Source organism: Mizuhopecten yessoensis, unplaced genomic scaffold (assembly GCF_002113885.1).
Source record: "Mizuhopecten yessoensis strain PY_sf001 unplaced genomic scaffold, ASM211388v2 scaffold1461, whole genome shotgun sequence".
Classification (NCBI taxonomy): domain Eukaryota; kingdom Metazoa; phylum Mollusca; class Bivalvia; order Pectinida; family Pectinidae; genus Mizuhopecten; species Mizuhopecten yessoensis.
In genome coordinates, this window is record NW_018404058.1 from 300,505 (window position 1) to 326,333 (window position 25,829).

Below are 25,829 nucleotides of genomic sequence, written 5' to 3' on the forward strand. Positions count from 1 at the left end.
TCAGGGGAGGGCGGAAGTGATTATGTCGGGAACCAACTCTCACTAACACCTGTTGAAAGACACCCCATACTAATCACAGGTAACAGGTGCTATGTCCATGGCTTTTCACTATATCGGATAGACAGGTGTGTAACAATTAACGTATACAAAATCACGCTAGATATTGTATCTAGGAATATATATAGGGAATATAAGATTTTGGTTTAGTTGTATTTAACTGTGTTTAACGTTGGGGAATGTCCTTGTCCAAACCATATTGGGTTACAAATGAAACACAGAAGTTGAATAGTAAGATGAGACTGATACTAGGTAAGTTCATACTCGGCAATACAAAATTCTCCACTCTGAACAAACCTTTTAGTTGTGACAATGTCACGGTATAGCAATACTGCATATAGCATTTGTTAACCATTTAAATAATAGCATTGTTATTTCTCTCTAGCTAACTTACATATATAGCTAGGTAACTTGTAACTATTATTGGTAGTATTGCATGGGCAAAATACTTTAAATCATTGCGATCATGCAAATATAGAATATATTGGGTCAAACAGTACGGCACTGAATGATTTGTATAATCTACCGCCATCAGGTGCAGTCTAGATAAATACTAGATTACTGGTTACTCCATCAGGTAATAGCTGGATATTTATAGAACGTGATATTTTCAGTGATTGGTACATGTATATGTACTAAGAACCAAACCATACTATAGATAGCAGTGCTACTAGTATATATACATACACAGCCACATGTGTGTCAATTGTATAAATGTATTCACCAGATTCGTCATCAGGCTTCGGTGTTTATCATCTCAAGTCATAAATAATAATATTATTATTATAATGACACGTGGGTAAAACTATCATGACATAAAGCAGCTTTGTGAGAAACTGATAAACAATAAATGACTTTTATATGTCCACTGATAAATTATTTGTATTGATCGGTTATTTGGTAATTATGTAGGTGACCGTTTTGTTTTCTCTGGCATCAGATCTAGACCTAATCACGACGGTAGCTTCCTGCTACATTACATATAATTATATCTTGTGGACAAACGGTTCTTCATTAAAAACGCAAAATAACATGAACAACAATGCAATGCTATAATGAGAATGTAAACATTATAAAGAATTGTGAAAAAATAATTAACGTCAATTATGTAGTACACAAAAAAAGTTTATTTATCTGCCCTATTTTCACTACGCGGACGCACCCACTTAGAACCAAATTGCACCAGACGCCCTATCACACCCTACCAGCACACCCCTTTGTCTTCCTAGAAGAAGTAATCGAGAAATGACGACAAGATACACACATTCCTGTGTACATAGAAGGTAGTGCAACCCGTGTGCAACAAATAACGAATCGATGTGACAATATGCATCACAATAAACGACGAAAATGAATGAGAAGTGCAATGCAAATGTCAGACAAATAACCCGATTTTCTGACTCATCGTGAACCTTCGGTAAATTTCGGCACTATCCGAAAAACAAAATATTACCAACCAATCAGAAACGGAAAATTCCAACAAGTCGACCAATCGTATCGCCTGTTACATATTGATGGGCCTTTTTCCAACATGGCGGGTGAGTCCTCCTCACATATCAATAGTTTGTTATACGAAATTTGAACTTTTGCGCCTTCACTGACGTAATTATATTACCTTTCAGATATTGACTTTTATACCGACTTAAACGATGACAACCCCGAAGATGGTATGTATTGCCTCCATTCTATTATAATCGTATGTGGGTCAGTTTTGATGATGCGGAGAAGAAAAATGCCGTCCCAAGTTCTATATAGATTCGATATCCTTTCGCGCCGTTATTTGTAAATTTCTCATTCATAAAATCGTTTCATGGTATGATTTTTGTGTTATAGAAAAGTTTATTTTGGTATTTTGAGCAGGAATCATGTAAGAATTGTTGAGTGATATCTGTGCACGTGTATTTTGGTTGAAATTCAAACACGACGCCGAGTTTTTCCGAATATCGTGATGCCATGAAGGTGGGTCACGTGACCTTGGGTTTCCCTGACCTTTTGAACTGTTGTGTTCGCGCGCACTGATGTCCCGTTCAATTTCAGGACGATTGTATTTACGATTTCGTGTATCATTTATCTATTTTTTCGTTAAAACCTCTAAGTATTCTATCTTTAGATCGTGATTACTTAAGCTATTTCATAGTATTGATTTTGAAATGTTTGCACTTAGTCATATATGAGTAAGAACATCCTTCATGAGTGGTTCTGTGATTAATGGTAAATTAGGTCACGCTGCCATCTACTTCAACGGGGGGATTCGACAGGAGCCCGCCAATTTTGGGCTATTATCTTGACGTGAGTATATTAAAAATTGTACGTAATTTTAAAGCGATTCATTTTGCAGAAGAATATGTTAATATAATTGACATGCGAGGTTATATATGACGGTCAAAGAAACGTTTGAGAACAAAGCCATTGTGCAGGAAGCCATCTCCCCATGTAAATAGTCCGCGCACATGTCCCATGAATATTCCGGGCAGGTGTGGATGTTATTGTAATATACCATTTTCAGGTGTTTGTGTCTATTTTGTTTCCACTTTAATCATGTTTTTATGCATTTACGTCATTGTTTGATAAATAGCACGTGTTTACCTGGTATTTCCAAACACAAAATGTGTGATTGGTCAAACACCCATCGATCATTCTTTACAAGGTTCAGTTCACTCTGTCGATTGAGCTATATAGCTGAAAATACTTATATTAGCTCTATTGACCTATCTGAAATAGGTCTTTTGAGCTATTTTCAAGCTATTTTCAAGATTTTAAAAGAAGATTGAATCATTAGGTTGATAACAAAAGACATTCAATATACATATTCTTTTTAAAACATAATCATGTGGAAAAACCAGGAAATTTTACATTTATGAAAAATGAAAATATACTTTTAATCGTATGCTTTTGCAGTCAACATTACCATTAACCTTATTGTTTTATGCAACTTTGCTTTAATTTAATGAAAAATGAAATCTCAGAAAATATAGCTCAATACAGCTATATAGGTCTTTATAGCTATATAGATCAATCGGCAGAGTGTACTGGACCTGCTTATTGCCACTTTCATTTGAAACGTTCCATAAATAAAACAAAACATGAAAGGTTTGTGTGAATTGATATGTTGAAATTTCATTATTTAAATGTTGTATTTTCCAATAGTTTTATCCCAATCCTGAGATGGTTCACATTAAAATGGATAAAAACTGTTAATTCCTTTGTGAAATGACCTGTTGTTGCCAGAATTCTGTGATCTTTTCTTTTTTCTTAAAGCTTATGGTGTATAACTTTTGAAGAATTTTCAAATTGATTTGTTGAAAAGGCGCGTCGTTTGATGACTCCCAATATATTTAGGGCACTGAACAGTTTTTATGTGATGGTCAAACCCTGATAATTCCTAGAAAATCACTATTGATTCGTCATTGTCAGAGGTAAAATGACTAATAATTGATTCAATTGATTTATTAGAACAACACTAGTTGAATGCCATTGTAAGTGTGAAAAAATGATTTTGAGGTGCTGAGAAAAAAGTTGTGATTCTACACAGCTGCTTGATGATACTTTACATCCACTTCAACCTTTTAAAATGTTAAGTGCTAGAGATCTAGAGGATGAAAAGTTGAAAACTGTTAAATGCAGTTGGAAAGCTAAATAAAGGCAGTCTATTAAATTTATGTGGACATATATTCCCTTGGTGGTGTGTACATGTCTTTATAACATATATTTGTAGGATTTGGACTGGACGACAGCCTCGATGGAGAAGACGGTTATGGAACAGATGACAAGCTTACTCCACTTCAGAAGCTTGAGAAATACATGCAGAGTGACAATGTTTATACAAGGTAATTAGGAGTTGTGTTGAATTCAATCGAATATTTCAGAAGATGTTTTTTGAAAAATCGATTTAACCCTTATGCTGCTACTCAGGGCATATGCCGTTTTGAAAAGTTGGGTCGTCGGTGCTACGCACGGCATATGCCATTTCTCGGTCTGCAGGTTTTGATCGGTAGCCAGGAAGTGTGAAGTCTGGTTGTTGCTATACCAAACCCGAATAGTAGAAGGCTTCTGATTGGTTGTTTTGTCATTACTTTCGATATTCCCGGCAGTGTACCCTAGTAAAGACTAAAGGTGTGCAAGAGAATTTCAAATAGAAAAAAAATCATAAAAATGGCCGACGTGTAGATTGTAGCGATGAATATGAAGGTAAACATTTATATTCTGCATCGTCACCTTCGATGATAATAAAGGTTTTGAAGGGTTTGACATGGTTGATGTGGAAATACTTCGGTGTAACATAATATGTTACTTTCCAATAAACGGCTTTGTGCCCTACGCAAACAGGAAAATATCGGCGGACCGAGGCGCACATGTCGTCTGCAGGTGAGGCCGAATTGAATATTGACATTGATATGTTTTGAGCCGATTTATTTCTTCAAACTTTTTATCAGTGATTAAATCATAAACTAGACCGTAGCTAAGATATATCTATATGCCGACTATGACAGTAAATGTATTGAATGGCGACTTGAAACCTGTAGAAAACCACATCCAATTCTTTACGAAATACCTGACCTTTTTACCTGAGAATCTCCGTGTAAATATACAGCGTCTTATGTCAAAAATGAAGTTTATAATCTCTGTTATCATTTGCCAATCCCATTTGTGGACAAAATCATTTTAAAATGATCTTTCTCTTGCTTAAATCCCATTAATTAAAAGTTTCACATTTTCTTACCTTTATTACCACCTGTACAGGTAAATACTGAAGCAACTTTAGAATTGAAAACGTCAATATAAGCTAAAGACAACAACGAACAATTTTCATACAACTTTTTTTCACATATAACAAATATTTTCCAAGTTATGCACATTTGAAAAATCAAGTAAATTAATTTAAATTTCAATAATTAATTCAGCAGTGGTGTCCCATTACATAGAAATCAATGTAGCAGCCTAAGGGTTAACAAGTGTTTGAGAGATTTTTTGATACTTTTTTTGTGTTGAAATATAACAAAACTTAAATATTTCGCAGACAAATGGTGGCAAGAGGTCTGCTGGATACGTTGCGGGCTGTGGAGAACACGACGGACAGGGAATGTGTTGCCGTCCTCAATGCTATGGTCAGATTGTCTGAGGACAGTGGTAAGTGCTGTATAAAACATTTGTACTTTATTAAATTCTTTTCCAATGCAAGGCTCGGTTCAAATCTGGTTGTATCATGTACCATGACTTATCAAGTTAGTAGCCGTACACAAAGGTCCAAGATAAATGCATTATGAAATTATAAGATAAATTTCTGGAGGGTCATATGGTCATCTAATAATAACCTTGGTTTTTATTGATTAATTTCAGATCCAATTGTTAGGTCCGAGTTGATGGAACAGGTTCCACATATAGCAGTATATTGCCATGAACATGCTATAGTATTCCAAAACTCTGTGCCTTTGTATGTCCTGCCCATGGTAGTTAGATACCTCAACGACCACCACAATCAGGTAACCAGCTACTCGCAATCCTCATCACACTGGCCATTATAGTTCCTGTAAAGTTTAGGAGGGTTTGGGAAAACTCGTTCTTAAAGATTTGTGAATCACTATCATTCAAAATATAAAAACATGGGTGTTTGGATATAGTATCAGTCAAACGTTGGTATTTTGAAATGTGACGAATGAAGCTAATGTACAGCTATCACAATCGTCTTGCTATTGTTTCCTATGTTTCTTTATGTTAAAACCTTGATAAATACATATGTAAATTTAAATTATGTGAAATGTTCACAGTTTTCTGCACAATAAGAACCGAAGTATTTACTGTATAAAACATTGGTTGTTGTAGAAAAATATGGACAAGCTTGGACACTGTTTTCATTTTAACATTGATGGTTGTAGGTTAGAAAAACCAGTCAGGCTGCTCTTTTGGTGCTGCTGGAACAGGAGTTGATAGTAAAAGGTGAGTGGAATTATGAAGAAGAAGATACCTTCAGCATCATTGTAATTTTAGTACTTTGTTTCACGACCATTGTTCCAACTGCAAAATGTCAAAAAATCTCTAATTTTTTATGAAACTCCCATGTAATTAAAATTTGGCATTGAATTTGGTAAGGAAACGGCTATTTGTAAAGGTAGTTACTCTGGCCATAACCTTTATGATATGACCAAAAAAAATTATAACAATATAATATGCCCAGGGAAATTGTCCTTATCTAAATCTGTATACTGTTTCTCTGCCTTTCAGCTGATATAGAACAACAGGTAGTGAGTGTCATCCTTGACCTTGCCAGTCCCGACAGTTTGGATGACTACAGAACAGAAGCTGTGGCTGTAAGTATCATTTGGGTTTAAAAATCCAGTGTTTAAATGAAGAGACTACCATTTTGATAGTCTGATGTCTATAGTATCTAGGGTAAACGAGAAGAAGTACAAAAACATATGTATTTCAGTTTTGTGCAATATTGGTATTGGAGAGTTGTAAATTAAGGAAAATAATATGGCCCCTAACTTCCCAGCCCGCTCCCACAGAATCGGCTTTGCCTTGTGAAGTATCCACTCTACTTTGTGAAAGACATGGGTAGTGAGATGTTTACTAAAACATCACCTTACTACCCTGTCTTTTGCGGAGTGGAGGGGTCAGCAGCTTTATCAGGATTGAATCGCATATAACTGTTAACATTTGAATATTTTCATCTGTAGCAGATAATGCCTCGAGTCTTTAAAATTGGTGATTTTGCACGTGTATTGTATCTTGATATTGTTTATTCGAAGTTATTGCAGGTGATATAAATTGTATGATGAGAGCCACCACCAGAATGCTTTGCCATTGTAAGAGTGTACTACCTGTCAGTCGGGTGTGGCTGTCAATGCTGGATGTTATAGTCAGCTAGAAGCCCTATCACAGCCAGCTTTGATGAGCCATACTGTCTGTTCTTTCACCATTGTTGCATTGTCCATTCAGTTTCCCTTTGTGTTCTTTCAAGTCCTGTTATATATTCACCCGAGTTTCTTTGTGATTTTAAGTTTTTCTGTTGTACTTGCTTTAGGAATCTGCAGAGCTGGATTTAGGTTCTGACTAAGTGGTTGTGATTCATTGAGTTTAACTGTATCACAGCCTGCTTGGATCAGTACTTCGGTTTGGTATTACAACTTGACAGAACACACTACCTGTGACCTTTCTCATTATACTCCAGGTATTTCTTCCAGATTATCAATACCTATGCAATTGCCCTTTCAAAAATGAATGCTTACAGCAGTATGGGTTTTATATCAGAAGTTAAGTACCCAAGGCTTTTCACTTGCGTGTTCCTGTTTTCATTGAAATGATAAAGCCACCAGACCAGTATATGTTGACACAAAAAATTAACAGGTTGCATAGTCATCGTGTCCTCTTATCTCTGTTTTTACTGCCACTTGTTTGTTGCATGTTTTTCTAAGCATTTTGTGTCGGATGTTCAATGCATGTTTTATCTATAGCATTTGATGCACGTGATATCGAAAGTGATTTTATCACTTATTTGGTGCACATATCGGTAGGCTAGCATTTCTATTACTTGTTTGGTGCATGTATTATCTACAGTGATTTATCTCTTTCTCTTTGGTGCATGTATTCATAGTGTTTCTATCACTTGTTAGGTGCATGCTGTATCAAAAGCAGTTTCTGCCACTCGTTGGTGCATGTTGTAAACATAAGTGGTGGTTGTATTGCTAAGAGTTAGCTTCAGTTAGCTTCATTTGTATGCCAATAGTATTGGTCGGAGGCATCAAAGTGGTTGTGAAATGTTCATCATTATCATATCACAGCCAGCTTTGATGAGCTCGGGGCAGTATCATAACCTCATCTTGTAAAAATGCTGCATTACATCTCAAAATTCCTTGCTTGTGAATTGCATGTTTCCTGATTCTTGCATTGAAACAAGTGTACAATCCTGTTCTACTTGCAAGGTCTGTGTATGGTCACTGAAGTATCGGGACAAAGGAAGGAGTACAGGCTTTTGACTTGTCAAAGTGGCTGTGATTTATGTTCATATAAATCATATCACAGCCAGCTTTGATGAGCTCAGCGGCTGCAAGTAACATGATTGGGTCCCACAATGACCAGCTGTAGTCGGTGTCATCAAGAGCAAGAGAAGTATCTGGAGCTGTTTTTAATGTAGGAAAATGGTATTTGAAATGATGTCCATGAGGTCGTCAAAGTGGTTGTGATGTGTTAGACATGGCTCATATCACAGCCTGCTTTGATGAGCTGTTGGGTGTAAGGTGCCACTGTTGTTGATGTACAGGAGGGTTTCAGCATATATACCTAACCAGACATGGAAGTGGGCGCATTATGGCCGTGATTCATGGTCTAAACCAAACATTGAATAAGGTCCGTCAAGACTGTCAAAGTGGTTGTGATGTGCTGTGTAATTCCATATCACAGCCAGCTTTGATGAGCTTTGACAGGAAAGCCAAACTACAACCAAATCTCTAAAGGAAAGTTAGTGTTATTCTCCAATATCGTAATCTTTGCTTCCTGAAGTGATGTTTCTGTCATTTATTTTTTCCAATATTGTACCATCATACGAATATTTTTACACTTCGATAGGAATTTGTAAAGAAATGATGGAGCATAGATAAATTTTGATGTAGTTATATCACTTATCATATTGCTTTTATTTTATGTACCTCATATATATATGTTGGGAAAGTCCATTATTAAATGTTGTACATGTAAATCATGCTTATCATACAAGCCTTGTTATTGTACTCTTATGTAGTTTCCCTGCTACCTTTGTTTGAAGGAAAAGACTGAATATGTTGCTGTCAAAGTGGTAGTGATGTGTTAATATATGTCATATCACAGCCAGCTTTGATGACAAGACAATTCTGTCCAGTCAGCGTGTTTCTCCTGTACATGTTGATTTAACATACGGTCTGAAGCATCAGCTTTATTTGTAATTTCTGTTTATGATTTTAACATCCTGTTTGAGCATTATATTATGTTGGTTTTGAATTATTTTCGGCTGATTTAAATGCAGTGTATTTAACTGTTGCAGCTGATGAGCAAAATGGCTCCTTTGTTGGGAAAGGAAATGACAGAACGAGTGTTTTTACCCAGATACTGTGAGATGTGTACAGATCCTCTTTTTCATGTTCGAAAGGTAATGTTCATGCTTTTGCACACCTTTTGTATATTTCGTGTTTATAGATAACCCTATTTTGACTCGTCATTGTAGAAGTCTGTTGTGATGAATGTAACATCTCTATCGGGATTATGTTTTGTATGCTGGAAGCCTACTGCAGTGTATTTTCCCCCTTAATTTGGAATGTGGCTTTTTTGTCGCGTTTTGAGAAGAAAATATACCAATTGGGAAGGAAATTTTGAACAGTAACGCCAAATAAAATTAATTACTTGGTTCTCAGGCCATTTTTTTTCAAAAGAGATGCGGCACTTTCACGATAAAATCGGCAAATGAAATGCGCACGGGCCTGTGAACCAAGTAATCATATTTTTTTGGCCGAAATTGCAAATTTTGGGAATTAGACATAAATATGAAATAACTTCATCTGGGAGTGGGGTCAATTACAAGCCCCAAACAGTCTTCAGAAAAAAACACTACTGAGAGAATAATTATTTTCTGCCTTTGTGATCACCCTAAAAAAATGTCAGTTGATGCAGTTTTATAACATCTTTGAAGTACCCAGCATTCTGATTGTAAGTAACAGTAATTTTCTTGATTCCATCAATGTGTGCTAATATTTCAGGTGTGTGCAGCGAACTTTGGAGACTTCTGCACTGTAGTGGGACAGGAGAACACAGAACAACAGTTGGTAAGATCAGTACAGCCTAATGTCATGGCTCTAGGGGTAAGATCAGCCTAATGTCATGGCTCTAGGGGTAAGATGAGCCTAATGTCATGGCTCTAGGGGTAAGATCAGCCTAATGTCATGGCTCTAGGGGGAATTGGGGTACAACACAGCTGTTGTTACTTGGCTAATGCTCAAAACTACTTTAATATTTGAGCACTAAAAAGTTCTGCAAAATCATGACCAAGATACATTAAATGAAATACCAACTATTTATTTTTATTTTTTCTATGTTGGACTTTTTAGTTCTTGAAAATCTGGATAATGTTTTTTTAGTTTAGGTAAATAAGACCGATAAACCACCTTCCTCCCTCCTTGGAGGGGGGGCTTTATTTTTGAAATATTCTGATTTAAGATTAAACATTTTGCAGCTGCCAAAGTTCTACTATCTTTGTGAAGATGGTGTGTGGGGAGTGAGGAAAGCCTGTGCTGAATGCTTCATGGAAGTGTCGTGTGCCTGCTCACCAGATGTGAGACGAGGAGAACTATCAACCCTCTTTGTCAATCTGCTCTGTGATCTGTCACGATGGGTAAGATATGTGATTTTTTATTAAAATCTTGAGGGGATGAAGAAATAAATCTACAAAAACAATTAAAGGAGGCATAAAGATTGTAATACAAGGTTTAACAGAATGATAGTCTTAGAATTTAAAATTAACACACTAGTCTAGTTGATAGGTCTCTGTGATATAGATTTCTCTTATAAAGACCAAATGTAATTTTGATAGACAAGGCATTGAACAGGGAATTTTTACTTTAATCAACATAAGAATAAGGAAAATGTGTAACATTGAAGGAAGGGAAGCAATTTTACATAAAACTTTTCCCTCGCAACTATCTTTATAGTGGAATTATAAAATGCACAGGAAATAACTCCATTTGGTCTATGAAATAAATGATTCCAGTAGACTTTCTGTGTTTTCATTGTGATGTTTTACCATTATTTAAACTCAAACACTGATGTCATTGCTGTATGTATATGTGAAAACAAATGCCTTTTAGGACCTGTTCCATCATAAATTGTTTCGTATAAGTGGAAGGCAACTTTCAGAGATGTTATCGTATCAATTATATATTGTGTGGAGGCAGAAGAAACTGGCTGATAAGTGAAACTCGTAATCCCTTCTACTCGAACCATTTGACATCTTCATAGCTGTAGATATCGGCATGCAAGTTTGAGTCCGAGATGTTCAATGAGATTTTGTTTTTCTGTTTTTCTGAAGGTACGGATGGCAGCATTCCAACAACTTGGTCCCTTTATTTCCACGTTTGCTGACCCAGGAGTAACGGGATTATATTTTGATGATGAAGGCATACTTTGCATCAAGAATCCAGAAGTTTTACTATCACTGTATGTATACATCTTTTTGTGTCACAGCTAAACTCAATATATTTTTGGTGTACTTGCAACTATTTGTATTCATTGAAATAATTGTTCATGATACATTATTTTTGGTAATGTCTTGTGAATTCATAACCTGTTGTGAAATGGTTTTGGTTAAAGAGTAAAGGCAATTGTGATGTTGCCTTTCCCTGATCTCTTGCGTCAGTAGATTTTACTGTAAAACTTGACTAGCAATTAAGATACAAGATTTGCTATAAATCTGGTATCAACTCTGTTTGAAAGCCGCTGATACTACAACTAACATACTGCAACATATTATTTAGAACATCTAGGTTTTATTATCGATAGTCTATCCAGTAGTTATGTGTCAGAACCAAGGCTTTGTGCATGTTCAAATTCTTCTCCCGACAGCAAAATTACCAATATCAGACTGCTTTCCATTGTGACAGAATGAAAAAAAAACATCTTGTGTTTTAATAGCATAGTACTTAGCAAAGGTCATTTAGTGCTCCCATGTGGAACATCGGGTATTTGTTAAGTTTGATCAAATTAAACCAGTTTTGTATAGGTCTCACTCGGCTTGGATACCTAGAGTGGGAGAAAACTGTTTATTTGTAGGATAACTTCCATTCTTCCACACACCAGATGGAAACCTTTCCCAGTTTTGATAGAAAAATCAGGCAACTTTAAAGTTCATAATGAAAGTATACATATTACATGTTTTACTTCCATTTTACAACAACCTGTTCCTTTGCAATAGGGATAATACAAGACTACTTGCACACAGCGAAAGTGTGAACGCCAAAGGCGCGAAGCTTTGTTGAGGGGTCCGGGTGAATATCCCCCGGAAAAAAAATTGCATTCTAGAAGCTCGGAGGTGCATTCTTGTGGTTTTGTGGAGAATTAATTGCTTTTAAAAATGACATTTCTATATTCATTTTTGTTTCTAATTAAAATTTGTAACAAATTCTTTTCAAAGTGTAAAAAGATGAAAAACAATGACAAGGTTAGAATTTTTTGATATCATAATTTCAATAAAGTTTAACAAGGTACCACCAAATCATTCTTTGTCCACTTCTCCATTCTGTGACGGAGGGGTTACTAAACTTGGGGATCATCCAACCAGATTGAAGGGTCATGACGATTCATAACTTCATAAACCATCAGTACAACGCTACACACTCGCTACAGCTAATACAAATGTTTATCTGCAAGTATGTGACAAAGCCAATGTAGAACGTGACGGGAACAGGGAGGCAGTAAAGGCAACATTTCTGTGTGTTGACTTTATCCTTAAGCAACAGTGGTCAATTTGCGAGACAACAGAAAAAATGGTGCATTTCCTAGTTGACCTTTGGGTAAAGGACATGAAAGACTATTTGGATATGTCGCAAGTGAAGTATTTGTCAGACAACAGTGTCATGCAGATGTGCCCTTTGCAACACTATAAGAAAAGCAAATTCCGATTCTGAAAGAACTTGTTGGTACAGAGTTTTCACTACTAGCAGATAAAAGGACAGATCAGACACACACGAGTCAACTGAGCAACTGACGGGATTGTCTCTGTGTCCCCAACACTTTGTAGCTTCCTTGAATGCATCGCTGATTTTAGTCAGTCCTTTGGAATCAATTTTTCTGATGTTTTTAGTGAAGTATTTTGAATTGTGAGACATGGTGTAGAACTGGATATCACCAGCGAATCAAAGCAGCTGTCAATTTGATGCTTAAAATTCCGATGACCATATCAAATGATATCATGACCTAGTTTCGACTCTTTGGATTTGACTTCCCTCCCCTTGCTCAGAAACGGAAAATTTCTGATCTCGGAAGTTATAATCGTTCAGGAGAACGACTTATTCATTGTAACATACACAGACATGTTTTGATAAAATCATAGATAAATTAACAGGTACAGGTATTCTATTTTGAAAAATATGTTTTTTAATTTTGGAAAATACGTAATTTTCAGACTAGGCAAAGCAGCTGTTAGACTGCTGTAAATCAGTCCAAAAAACCCTACTGCATTTATATATTTGGACTTAAATTGATAGACTAAATGTTATATAGATATAATCATTTTTGCAGGGAAAGTGGTGAGAGATTACAAAACATTGTTGGACAGATGGACAAAGATGACATGCTCGTGTCTCCTCCTGAATATGACGCCAACACTGATGCAAATGTTAAGGAAGAAATTGATGAGAAAAGACTTGGTGTGGACATTGTCTGTGATAATGACAATGCTGGAGAACCAATGGAAATCTCAACTATAGACAATGAAAGTGACAGAGACAGTATTCTTAAATCAGAAACAAGTGACACACCTGATATATCGCCCGAAGAGTTACGAGCAAAATGTTACAAAGATGCAGAAAAGTCTGCGTCTCCTGATGTAGACTCTGAAGTAAGAGAAGCTGTTGAAGGTAGTGAACTCAGTGAAACAAACAAATGTGAACCTCGATGTGATAGTGAGGAGCAGGTTTCTGCTTCTGGACAGCAACAAGTAAAGGAAGAATCGAAAAACAATTCTGAAGATATTTTATCAAACTCGGCTACAGAAAAAGACAACTCTTCTGCTGGATCAGAAGATGTAGTGCATATACATTTAGATAATGTAGTAACCAATTTCAATTCTTTCCAGTATTGGCGAACTCCATTACCCGAGATTGACTTAGATTTTGATATTGTTAATGGAGCTGCCACGAACTTTCAGGTGACCACAAAAGTACGAGAGGATAAGATGTACAGCATGTCGGGTCCCCAGGACAGCAGTACGACCAATAACACATCAAATAGCAATACACGAGCATCTAGTGATAGACTGTCCGACACACTCAATTGGCTTCAGTTGGCTGAAGACAAAGGACCCAGCCAATCTGTGATAGAGGAAGGAGTCAAGTTTCACACTGCCAGTGTAAATACAGTGTGCGATGAAACGGTTGATAATATTGGCAGTACACATGTCCTCGGTGAGCATTTGAATGAGACCACCAGTAAAATTGTGGATGGTGTTGTAAAAGGTTTGTTTTTATCATCAGGTGAATTCACAAGTAGCTGTAGAAACCATTATGAGCAAAGGGCAGTTTTGGTTTGTTTTCTATTACAACTTCCTGATGTTGATCAGATGTTATACTCTTTCAACATTTTTCAGTATGATCTGTGTTCTGGACAACTATTGGGTAACAATGTCTGTATGGTAGAACAGAATATTAGGAAAAGTTTGTTATGCTTTAACCAACCTTTAAATACAGGAGTGTAGTTGATATCCGGAAACATATTTTTTTTAAAAATAAGATTGGAGTAAAACAAGTTTGATATATAAATAGATAAAGTCACAAATTGAGCTCTGATTTTATTCTGATGTATTGATAAAAGTCTTCATTAAGTAGGTTATAAAAGGCTAGATGAAATTGCAAAAATAAATACATTAATTAATTTCACAGTTGTACACAAATGATAAAACATGTCGGGTTGAACAAGACTAAGCTCCTTAGTTGCTAACTGTAACATTAGTGATACTGTAACATCAGGCACTAACAAGCAGTCGCATGGTATTTGTATTTGTGCAAGTTTAATAACTGTAGTAATATGTTACCCAACTTGTATTGTTGAAGATCAATACCACTACAGGAATATGTAATGGAGATGTTTAATCAATTTTGATCACTGATTGATTAGATGATCAAATAACTTAAAACCAGGAATTGTGATGGTTTCCCAGCAGTAGTGTGAAATAATACAAATTAAGTTGTTATAAAAATGTCTCTGATTATGTTTCTTTAAAATTGTATTTTGTTAATATTTTCTATTTTGCCTTTCTTGCAGACATAAGTGGAAGTAGTTTATCCGACAATGCAGAAATGGACGAGGCCCAACTTGCTCAACAACAGGTATTAATTCTTGGAAATATTTTAATTTTATATCTACAAACAATCTTATGTCTTTTGCTAGAGGGAGATACCATAAATATACAGAGACATACTTAATTTATTGTTTGGATGACAGATTTAATATAGAGTTATTGATATGATGATTTTTTGCACTGTTAAAATTGTACTTTTCATATTCCTATCAAAAATTTTGAGGAAAGTTACTGTGGTATTTGGAGCATCTGTCAACACTTCTGTTTATACAAAGTATTAAACTTGCTAAAACATCATTCAATTTTGATGAAATTAAGCATGTACAATATTCAAAGAATCGGGCTAATTTGAAGTTTGTAAATCTCTGCATAATTCATTAGCCTACTGTGTTTTGATTGCTCAGTGGTTTCCAGACAATAACTAAAATAATAAATATTACCATATTCTCAATATTCATATTTTATTTCAACAAAGCTTTGTTCAACGTTTATAGATATGTGGATTGGCAATATGTAGTAATGTTGCTTGACGAGATAGATCTAAACTTTTTGCACTTCCAAAACTTGTACTTATACATCATCAGCACCAGACAAGGCACTGGTCAAAATCTATCTCTGGTTTTTAAAAGAATGGGTTGTTATATTGAAGCAGATGTTGATGTGTTTAAACCAGGATATAGTGCCTCAGAGCCTGCTGGAGAGCTACCTTGGTATGGCAGATCCCTCGAGGGCCCAAACTGTGGATACGGAGATCACACGACACTGTGCCTACAATCTGCCAGCTGTGGCCTACACATTGGGTCGTAAAAACTGGAACTGTATCAAGATGCTGTATGATGTGCTGGCCACGGATATGCAGGTAGGTAATTTCCTTTACATGATGTCTAATGGAAGAGGTTTGGGAGAGGGGTGCCACCAGTATTGGCCCAAGGTCTGGCCTCACCCTTTGGGATTTAATCCCATGGCCATAACATGTGAACGGTCCCCACTCTATAGCTGTTTGCATATACCAGGTAGATGAATCTTCAAAGAAAATCATTTAACCTTTTTGCCAAGAATCGACAGTTTAAAGTAATGTTGGATGCAGAGTCCAAAATGAGAAGCCTTGCAATAATTATTGAGAGTATTTTTCTATGATTGCTTAGTATCCAAGTGTAGCATAACGAGCCCTCTAGGCATCATGTTAGTGTTTTCTGGTTCAGAAAAAAAATGCAAAGATATACAGCTTACACATTTACATATTCTGTGTTTGCCTCAATGAAAGATAAAAGATCTGTTAAAAAATTTGTGTGGTATTATTTTCTGCAGTGGAAAGTTCGTAGAACATTGGCCTTTTCCATCCATGAAATGGCATTGATCCTTGGAGAGGAAATAACACACCGAGACCTTGTACCTGTATTTGATGGATTCCTCAAGGACTTGGATGAGGTCAGAATTGGAGTTTTGAAACACTTGGCAGACTTTCTGAGAGTAAGTAGAATCTGACTGGGACATTGTCTTGTACAGATTTTTATTAGTTTTGAAAATAAAAATCAGCTTTAATTTAGGGCTGTTCCAGAATTAACGATAACGAGGGGTGGGAGGCATTATTTTCAGAGACCATATCGCCCTTAAAGTCTTTAAATTGATTCAATATAAGGAATGATGGGCAGATCTGAATGTAAACCCGCCACCCAGAATATGTTGGACTGGTGCCTCCTACCTCGTACAATAAGTCATATAGCTCTTACCGATTTGTATTGGTACTGAAAAATAATTTTTAGGTTTTTATCTATCAGAAAGTATTGCAAGTTTATGGTGTTTTAAAAAATGCTACAAATCATTTGGTTGTGTTGTATATGATAAAAATACCTGCTGGTTTGGTAGAAAGACATCTATTTTGGATTGATGTAAAATTCTTTGGAAGGGGAACAGCTCTACATTTGTATATAGGATGTATTTTGATTTGAATATTTGTTTGACATTGCAGCTTTTGAAACCTGACATGCGACAACAATACCTTACAAAAGTGGAATGCTTTATGAACACAGACAACTGTCGCAATTGGAGATTCCGATTGGAATTGGCAGAGTAAGTGAATCCCTAATTAAGTGACAGATTTTGCTAGAAATTTCACATATATATGGTTAGTTTCTCGCAAAGTTTTGAAATAGATGGTTGAATTTGAAAGAATAGCTGGTTGAATATTTACATGATGCAACGTTGACCAAATATTTATATTCTTAAAAAAATGAGTTTTAAATTCGATGAAGAGCAGGCTACATTTTCTTCTGCAGTTCAAGACTTTAAGTACAGTGTTTTCTTATCGATGAGTATGAAAAATGAATTGATATCAAAGTTGTTACCTTGATTGCATTGTTTGTGTTTTAGTCAGTTGATGCTGATGTCGGAGCTATTCTCCGCTGATGAAGTCAGCCGCTACCTTCTTCCCCTTGGCATCACTTTAGCAGAAGATAAAGTGGCGGAGGTTCGCCAAGCAGCATTCAGACTGGTAAGAAATACATTTAGTCTAATTAATCTGGGTTCAGGTCACTCGTGATGTATTTGGTTAAATAATGGTTCTGTGATTTCCAATTTTTTATTTTGTTCATAGTTAAGGATATTGCTCATTTTCATTGGTCAACATCAGCATTATTAACACTTGTAGCCTTTCAGAAAACACAACACATTGCCCAAGAGGCTGACAAAACATACATATTTATTTATTTCCAATTCAACAGACCCAATGGTCCACTTACAGAATGAATAACAATATTACAACACCAACATAAAATATCACAGTCAGTTATGCATGTAACACAGACTAAAAGATACTCATATGTAAAACAAAAGGAATTAGTGGTAGCAAATATTCTTAAACTGTAATTTGAACTCTGCGAGAGAGGAACAAAACATGTCACAGTCTGGTGCAAAATTAAGATAGATAAAATTACATTGAATCCTGTTTAAAATACTATATTGGTGCCAGTGTGGAAAGGTGAAAGTGTTCTGGTTTTCCTGCACAAAATGAAACTTGAGGCAAATCTATATCTTACATATGTTGTTTCCACAGCCATAATGACTTCTCATCCAAGAGTAAATTTTCCGCTTGCATGAAGTTCACACCATTATCATTAAAGTAGGAGCTAGGGCATTTCAGCATAATTCCTTCAATATATGGACTGAAGTTGGTGATGTTCCAGGAAAACAATGTTAGAATTTGTAAGACTTGCCTTCCCTCATCAGTTCACCAATGTTTTACAACCCAACTAAGAGCACGGAAGTCTTGACAAATGTTTATTTCAAGTTCCACAAAATATGCCACATGTTCAAATTCAGATGATTTTCTCAACAAATTAATTATTTGATAAATTAGAAGAACTCATGTTAACTTTCCATCCAAAGTGTTATCCTTGAAATGAGAATCTATAGTCATATTTTCTAATGCCTACTGTATCACTTTACAGCTCAGCATCATGATGAAACGGATGGCTGACAGAAATGATGAAAAATTGACAATAGGTCTAGTAAAGGCCTTGAAGGAAAAATTTGCTGAGAGTAATAAGTGGGCAAGAAGACAAGTGTAAGTTACTTACCTTTTGGTTTTCAACTCTGTTCAGTTTAAAGTTTGGATTTTGTTGCTAGATTGAAGATTATCCATGTGTTTATATGTGCAAAATTTCTAAAAAGAACCCTCAAAAATTCACTTAATCAAAATGATTGAATCTACAACTAAAGTAAAGTTCTATAGAAACATCTTACTTGCCCAAACATTGTCATGTAATCTTGTGTCTTGAATTTCTGACTTGGAGTACACTGGAAAAGAGCAACAGGAATGAAGAAAACGGGTGATTCCCAGATATTTTTGATAGCAGACATGAAACCTCATACATATTGATTACATTTTTGAAAAAAGAGTGTTTTAGGAATGCTGATCTGTGATAGTATGCAAGTTAAACTAAATCAAAAGTCTTTTTGCATAATAAATCGTCTTCATTTTTGTAGACAGTACTTGCATATATTAAAACACCTGAGACAGAGATCTATGCAAAGTAAATTGTACCTTGTTGGTCTTGGTACAATGACGATGCAAGGTTTTATCATTGATAAATTTCTCAATATCTAAGATGGATGATGATATGAAAAAGATGTTAAGTATCGGCTGAACAGTGAAGTTGACCAATATGGTTTTAGTTTGAAACTTTACTATGAATTGAAGGTGTATTCAACTGATCTGTTTGTTTCAGGTATGCTCAATTAATAGAATATGTACTGGAGGAAGATGCTGTTCCTATAGAGATCTTCACTACAGAGTTGGTGCCAAGTCTTTTATCTCTATGTCATGATGCTGTGCCAAATGTGAGAATTTCTGTTGCCAAAACGATGTCTCGACATATATTCACTCGTGGTAAGACACCATTTGAACTTCAGTGATCTAAATCTCATGCTTTGAGTTGGTAATAAATTGTACATTGTACTTAATATGGAGTAATAGATCAGCAGTTTTCTTAATATAGGGCTGGGGACACATTTCAAATTTTTATGACAATTGGTGAAGAAGTGTTTACAAAAAAACTGAGGGCTGAAAATGTTACTACAGGCTTAAGAAGCAAGATTTGAATAAATAAAACATTTATTTTAAAAGAATGCGTGGGAATTGGTGTAGATTGGATTTTTTTCAGCTGTCATTATCTGTTGATGTAATTCCTAATTCTCTATTTCAGAATATTTTACATCGCCAAAGAATCCTCTTTATGAGGAGATGTGTAGGACACTGCAGAATTTACAATCCGACAGTGATCGTGATGTGCGTTTCTTCGCTTGCCCCCAGCAAGATACCTGTGTAGACAATGAGGAAGACTTTAATCCTGATTATATACAAGCAAATAATTTCGCACAGGATGATGAAACGGTAATTATGTTTTTCTCATGAATCCATTTGAAATGTAGATTAAACTGAAATGAATTTCAATGACTACACCATGACTGCCAGCTATTGTAGAAAGTCGGGTAGTTTTTGAGGTTGGTGAAATCTTACCTGTTTTATGTTATGAAGTAGAAAAATCCATTTCTATTTAAATGTTATGTGGAGAAGTGAGCTAGCATCTTCTGCTCCTGTTTTAAATATTTAACTAAATGGTACGTATTTATGCAGGAAATTCTCTTGATTAAAAAGTATTTTTTTACTTTTTTTAAACAGCTTCCTGTTTAAGCCAGAGGAACCCAGATGTGTCCGTTGTATAGGGGACTCAGGGACCAAGACTCAACTGTATGCAATGTCGCAGGCTGTGATAGCTTCGCACATGTGTTAGTAAATTGAATGATTTGTGATAATTAAAATCATGCCGATAGTACAAGACAGATGCTGGTGTCTTTAGGCCATGTTTGAAGAATATTTCTGTTTTCTGTTATGTTCAATAGTCAAAACATCTTGTAGAGTTCATTGAACCAGTGAAAAAACTATCCTTTACAAAAGTTGGGTCCCAGTGAGTGATGAACTTTGTCCCACATTGGAATTAATACAAGACAAAATGAGAATTGCATTGAAAAGTTACAAGACTGACTAAATGACCTAAATATGTTCCTGATTGAAGAACACTGAACAATTGGAAGACTGACAAAGAAGTTTGGGCACCCCCAATAAAGTTTTGAAGTAAAGGAAACACATATTTTTGTAACTTGGCCTAACTTGTACAATGTATACAAATATATAATCCAACTGGGGCTGTGACTTTATGTTGTGTGTTGTCTGAGAGCAGTAACATGTGACTTTGTGTTGTGTGTTATATGATGGGAGTGGCGTGTGACTAATTGTTCTGTGAGAGGATTAAACGACACTGAATGATCATTGATTGTTTTGCCATATTGGCTATACATGTAACTTCACCTGATAGATATTATTGTTCTGAGGTAAAAAATTGAATGCCTTGTTTGCCAAACTGTAATATCTTACTTAAGCACACATGGCTTCAGTTTCTTAAATACTCCTTGACCAAGACTTTTTCTTAACAACGTTGCTTAATTTAAAGGGAAATGCTCAAACTTGAGCTGTGGAATATTTGGTAAACTGGCCTGAACCAATGGCCATTGTCCAGCCTTTTGGTAACTTTTCATCCACTTTGGCTTGTTGTACAAGTCGTATGCTAAGCACAAAGTGGTATAGTGGATATCTTGGGTAAAAAGAACAAGGAAATTTACTACTGCTTATTTTCTAGACAGATCATTATGAATTGATAGTTACAAATGATCTACTACAGTAAAACCTTTATATTTCTGCCATTTATCTTGAAAAAGAATGTGTCAAGGGGAGAGAAAGGTATAAAGAAATTATTTCTTTTATTGATGAATAGATGTGGGATGTTGAAATTTGTTTATGGTAAGCGAGATGAAAATTGAATGAAATTAATGGCACTGTATGAATGTTTTACTGTAGCTTTGTATTCTGTTTCTCATGTTGGCAACACAGGTTTCTTGCAGTCCAAAGTGCTGTGTATTTGACAACTTTTCAACTAATGATATACAGTATAATAGTATAGTTGAGTCCCTAGTAGCTGCCAAGTTGTGCTACTTTACTAGTCTGAACTTCACACGGAAGGTTGTATGCGGGCTGTTTTACCCATTCACCTGAAACTTCAACAAACATCCGGCTCTTATAAAGGGCTTAGTATTTGTAGGACTGAAAGTCCAGATTGTAGAGTATTTAAAGATAGATGTCCTGAATACATCAACACGAGTAACGAAACCTAGGGTCCATTTGACCTTTTATTTATATATATTGGTATTCTTTTAGACAATAAATCATTATTTATGTACGGGTTTATACTAAGATTTTATATAGATTGTTGTATGGTCCAGCTGTTTTAAGTGTTGTTGGCTTGCTAACTCAAAATTTCTATAAGCTGAAATTGGACAAATGTATTTTAAGTGCTTGTTTAAAATCCTGGCACACAGCTTTTGTTAAATTTCAATAATTTTACAGTTAACAGCACTTTAAACAACCGGCCCCAGGTAATTTAGTGCTGGGTTCAGATGGCTTCATTTTCCTCCTGTTTTTTCATGGTGCCTTAAAGAAGTTTATTTAAGTATTCCTCATTTGGGTACAAGTGATTTTATCATCAAGTCACTATTTTTCTCATTTTGGCAATAGAATAGTACGAATAATATTTTGTCTACTTGATTTTGCAATCTTGCAGTCATCTATTCCATTCATATCTTGTTACTTGGCAATACTTTTATAGATTTAGCAAATCGTTAATCATTACTGGATGGTACATTCGGGATGAATTTGCTACAAATCTACCTCATCGTCATTGCTAGTCATAGGAATAAAATCCAAATAGTTGATGATTTTTCAGAAGCATGAAATTCATTGCAGTCAACAACAATACTTTTTACTTGTTTAAACTTAAAACCTGGTTTATGCTCCACTCATAGAAGGATCAATGTTAGCCTACAATGCATCAACAATGTTATTGTTAACTTTGCCTCAAATGTCAAAAACAAAACACCAAGCCAATTATCTTGATTAAAAACTGTAATTCCTTGTTTATAGGCTTTTGAAATATTTCGTAGAGCAACTGATGTTAATTGGGTTATTGAGTCAAGACTGCAGAAAATGTACTACAATGTTGTATAGAAATTACTGTTATGTAGGGTGCTAAAATTGTGACATTGGTTTAATGTAGAAAGCCTGGAACCCAAAAGTGCTTGGAATACTGTACTTATTAACTCATTCACCCCTGAAAACTTATTTGAACTCTGCCAATTCAAAGGTTGGAATAGTTAATAATGAAATTTCAGGGGTGAATGAGTTGAAATGTTTCACCACCACTTTGATTATTGCACATTTAAAACATCAACAAAATCCTTGCTGTAAAATAAAAATAAAAAAATGAAATTAACATTTGATAAAATGATGGTTATTTAAATTGGTTCAAAATTACATTGTAATTTGTGTCAGATTTGAAGGCTTTTCCTTTTTGTTGATGAGATTTTGATACCAGTCTTCCTCTACAGGCTATATATTTTGAAATGTTATAAAATTGTCGAGTTATTTACACTGAGGATTATGTAACTGTCGGGGAGGAATCTACAATATGCCTGCTATTGTTTTCTCTGGGAGTGGAATGAGTGCCACAATCAAAATCTAGATAGGGCCAGTATCTACACCCCACGTTGGTCTAGTGTGATATGTCCAAGATGGTGAAAACTATCTTTTATAATAATTACCAAAGATTTGAATTGAGGAAAATATCCTGCAATTGAAAAAAATAAATGTATTTATGGTTGTAGCTAAAGTAAATCTACAAAAATATTAACAAATAATATTTGTTTGAAACAATTTGGGTTTGTAGATCTGATAGGTGTGATATCGACCGACTCCAACACTTACAGCTGTAGTCATGTATAAACATGTCGGTGGCGTAGCATACATGTATGTTCAAGCATACACGAACATTTTCAAGAAGATTTTTTTTAATCTGATATTTTTATTAAAGTCTAATGTATCGATCATAAAAAATATTCTTGGAAATTTTAGTCTGACGTAACATATAGACTCTATCGTGTTCTCAGATAATCTATTAAGGGCGTTATAGTCTTTTCATACTAAAAGGTGTTCCCAGAACACGGGTGATTGCTTCTAGGGCCTGCTAGAATTTTTTCCATCTATGTAAGCATACCCTGCGAAAAATGATTTGCTACGTCACTGCATGTGTAACCACCTATGTACAGCACGGTTCTGTATCTATAATACTCGCCAGTTCAACGTTACCGCCATCAAAGCTGGGCTATTATTTTTTGTGGATGAGACTTGGTTGGACAATGGGAATGAAACGAGTTGTCACTGGTTGTAAGTGTTGGTATGGGGTAGAAACGTGTCCAGTCTCGTCATGTTAAGGCAATATTTGTACCAGTGTATGGACAGTGCTACGTTCATAACAAGACGGCTGGTGGAGTGTTGAGCATATTTCTGATTGTCTTTCACAACCTGAATCCATTAATTTATTGGATAATATGTGATTTTGAGTGACCAAGTATTTGATATTATTGATTTTTTAAGTGGTAAATAAAAACATGAAACGATTGCAGGTGTTTTATTGTTGAATATAATTTTATGTATGCCGTTTAACAACCTGTCAGAGATGATAAATACATTTTGATAGTTATTTCGTCTTCTCTTGATCTGGTGCAAGTTTTACAGTGGAAAACTGTTCAGTTACTTGCTACCGACTCTGCTATGGTAAACTCTCTCAATTGCTGGACTAGTAATATAGCAGTGAAAATGCTCGCACTCGCGTTTTCATGTTGTGTAATTTGGCACGAAAATATTCACAAATATATATGCATGTATACTATATAGAAGATAAGGATTTCACAACCATTACTAACACCCTGATATCCACGCGCAAGAATTTCTACTTCGCAGTAGTCCTAGACTCGACTGTCGCCCACCTTTTGACGCGTGGTATTGTGTTCCGATATTGATGTGACCAAACGTATTTTTACTATACGACCCTTGTACAGTAGTCCTGCATAATATGTTATACATGGGATAAGATACCAAAAAATATTTTATTCATAGACTCTTGTTTCACTTGCAAATATTTGTAGGGATATCATTTATTCGTATTGTAATATATTGGTAATGGTCGATTTCCGCAATTCTTATTAGCTCACCTGGTCCGAACGACCAAGGTGTGCTTATGCCATACCGTGGCGTCCGTACGTCAACAATTTCTTCAAACGACTTCTTCTTGACCACTGATTGGAATTTAACTAAATTTGACTGGAAGCATCCCTAGGTGGTGGGGATTCAAAATTGTACAAATGGTAGGGTTAGCCCCCCAGCGGGCCAAAAGGGGACAATTTGGCTATATTGCTATCAACAACTTCTGTAGAACTGTGCAATGGATATCAACCATATTTTACTGGTAGTATCCCTAGGTAGAGGGGATTTAAAATTGTACAAATGGTGGGGCGGGGCCAAAAGTTTATTTGGCTATATTGCTTTAAGTGACTTCTTCTCTACAACTAAAAGATGGACATCAACCAAATTTGATTGGAAGCATCCCTAGGAAATGGGGATTCAAAATTGTACAAATGGTAGGGCTGAGGGGCGGGACCAAAAGGTTATTTGGCTATATTGCTTTAAGCGACTTCTCTGGAACTTAAAGATGGACATCAACCATATTTGACTGGAAGCATCCCTACGTAATAGGGATTCAAAATTGTACAAATGGTGGGTCTGACTCCCCAGGGGGCTGAGGGGTGGGGGCAATATGGCTGAATTGCTAAAATGACTTCATCTATCATATTTGGTCAGAAGCATTCATGGGAGCCAGGGATTCAAATTGTGTAAACAGTGGGTCTGAAGGGTGGGGCCAAAACTAGTGTATTGCTTGGAAATGGTCGAGATCCCCACCCTATAACCATATATACCATTGCTGAGAATGAAGAGAAGAATGCACATATGTTTCCAGGATTGCCCAGTGGTCTGGCCCCAACCTTGGAGACATAGTCCCTGGGTCATAACTTTGAAACGGTTGAGATCCCCACCCCAAAACTGTATATACAAATGCTGGGCATAAAGAGACGAATGCAGTCCCTACCTCGCAGACTTAACCTCTGGGCCATGACTTTGAAACGGTTGAGATCCCCACCCCAAAACTGTATATACAAATGCTGGGCATGAAAAATCGAATACAGATAGGATACAAGGATTGTCCTTGGGGTCTGACCCATTCCTTTGGATCTTATTTGG

General features: G+C 35.8%; 1 protein-coding gene across 5 annotated transcripts; it reads left to right on the top strand.

The window, feature by feature from the left end:
- The first annotated feature begins 1,496 nt into the window (after positions 1-1,496).
- LOC110462608 (serine/threonine-protein phosphatase 4 regulatory subunit 1-like) lies at positions 1,497-24,152 on the top strand. 5 transcript variants are annotated; one of them, XM_021516649.1, is made up of 21 exons: positions 1,497-1,595; positions 1,680-1,724; positions 3,773-3,884; positions 5,075-5,184; positions 5,395-5,537; positions 5,931-5,991; positions 6,277-6,362; positions 9,071-9,175; positions 9,780-9,845; positions 10,253-10,411; positions 11,105-11,232; positions 13,312-14,246; positions 15,052-15,116; positions 15,762-15,947; positions 16,397-16,558; positions 17,058-17,158; positions 17,459-17,579; positions 18,535-18,650; positions 19,315-19,475; positions 19,792-19,979; positions 20,268-24,152. In XM_021516649.1, the coding sequence occupies exons 1-21, from the start codon at positions 1,589-1,591 to the stop codon at positions 20,277-20,279; spliced, it is 3,069 nt and encodes a 1,022-aa protein (XP_021372324.1). In that variant the 5' UTR covers positions 1,497-1,588; the 3' UTR covers positions 20,280-24,152. The 5 variants fall into 5 exon arrangements, with proteins under 5 accessions (XP_021372324.1, XP_021372314.1, XP_021372341.1 ...); XM_021516639.1 differs by having other exon boundaries at positions 1,499-1,595; positions 15,741-15,947; XM_021516666.1 differs by having other exon boundaries at positions 1,500-1,595; positions 13,312-14,195.
- Positions 24,153-25,829: the final 1,677 nt, after the last annotated feature.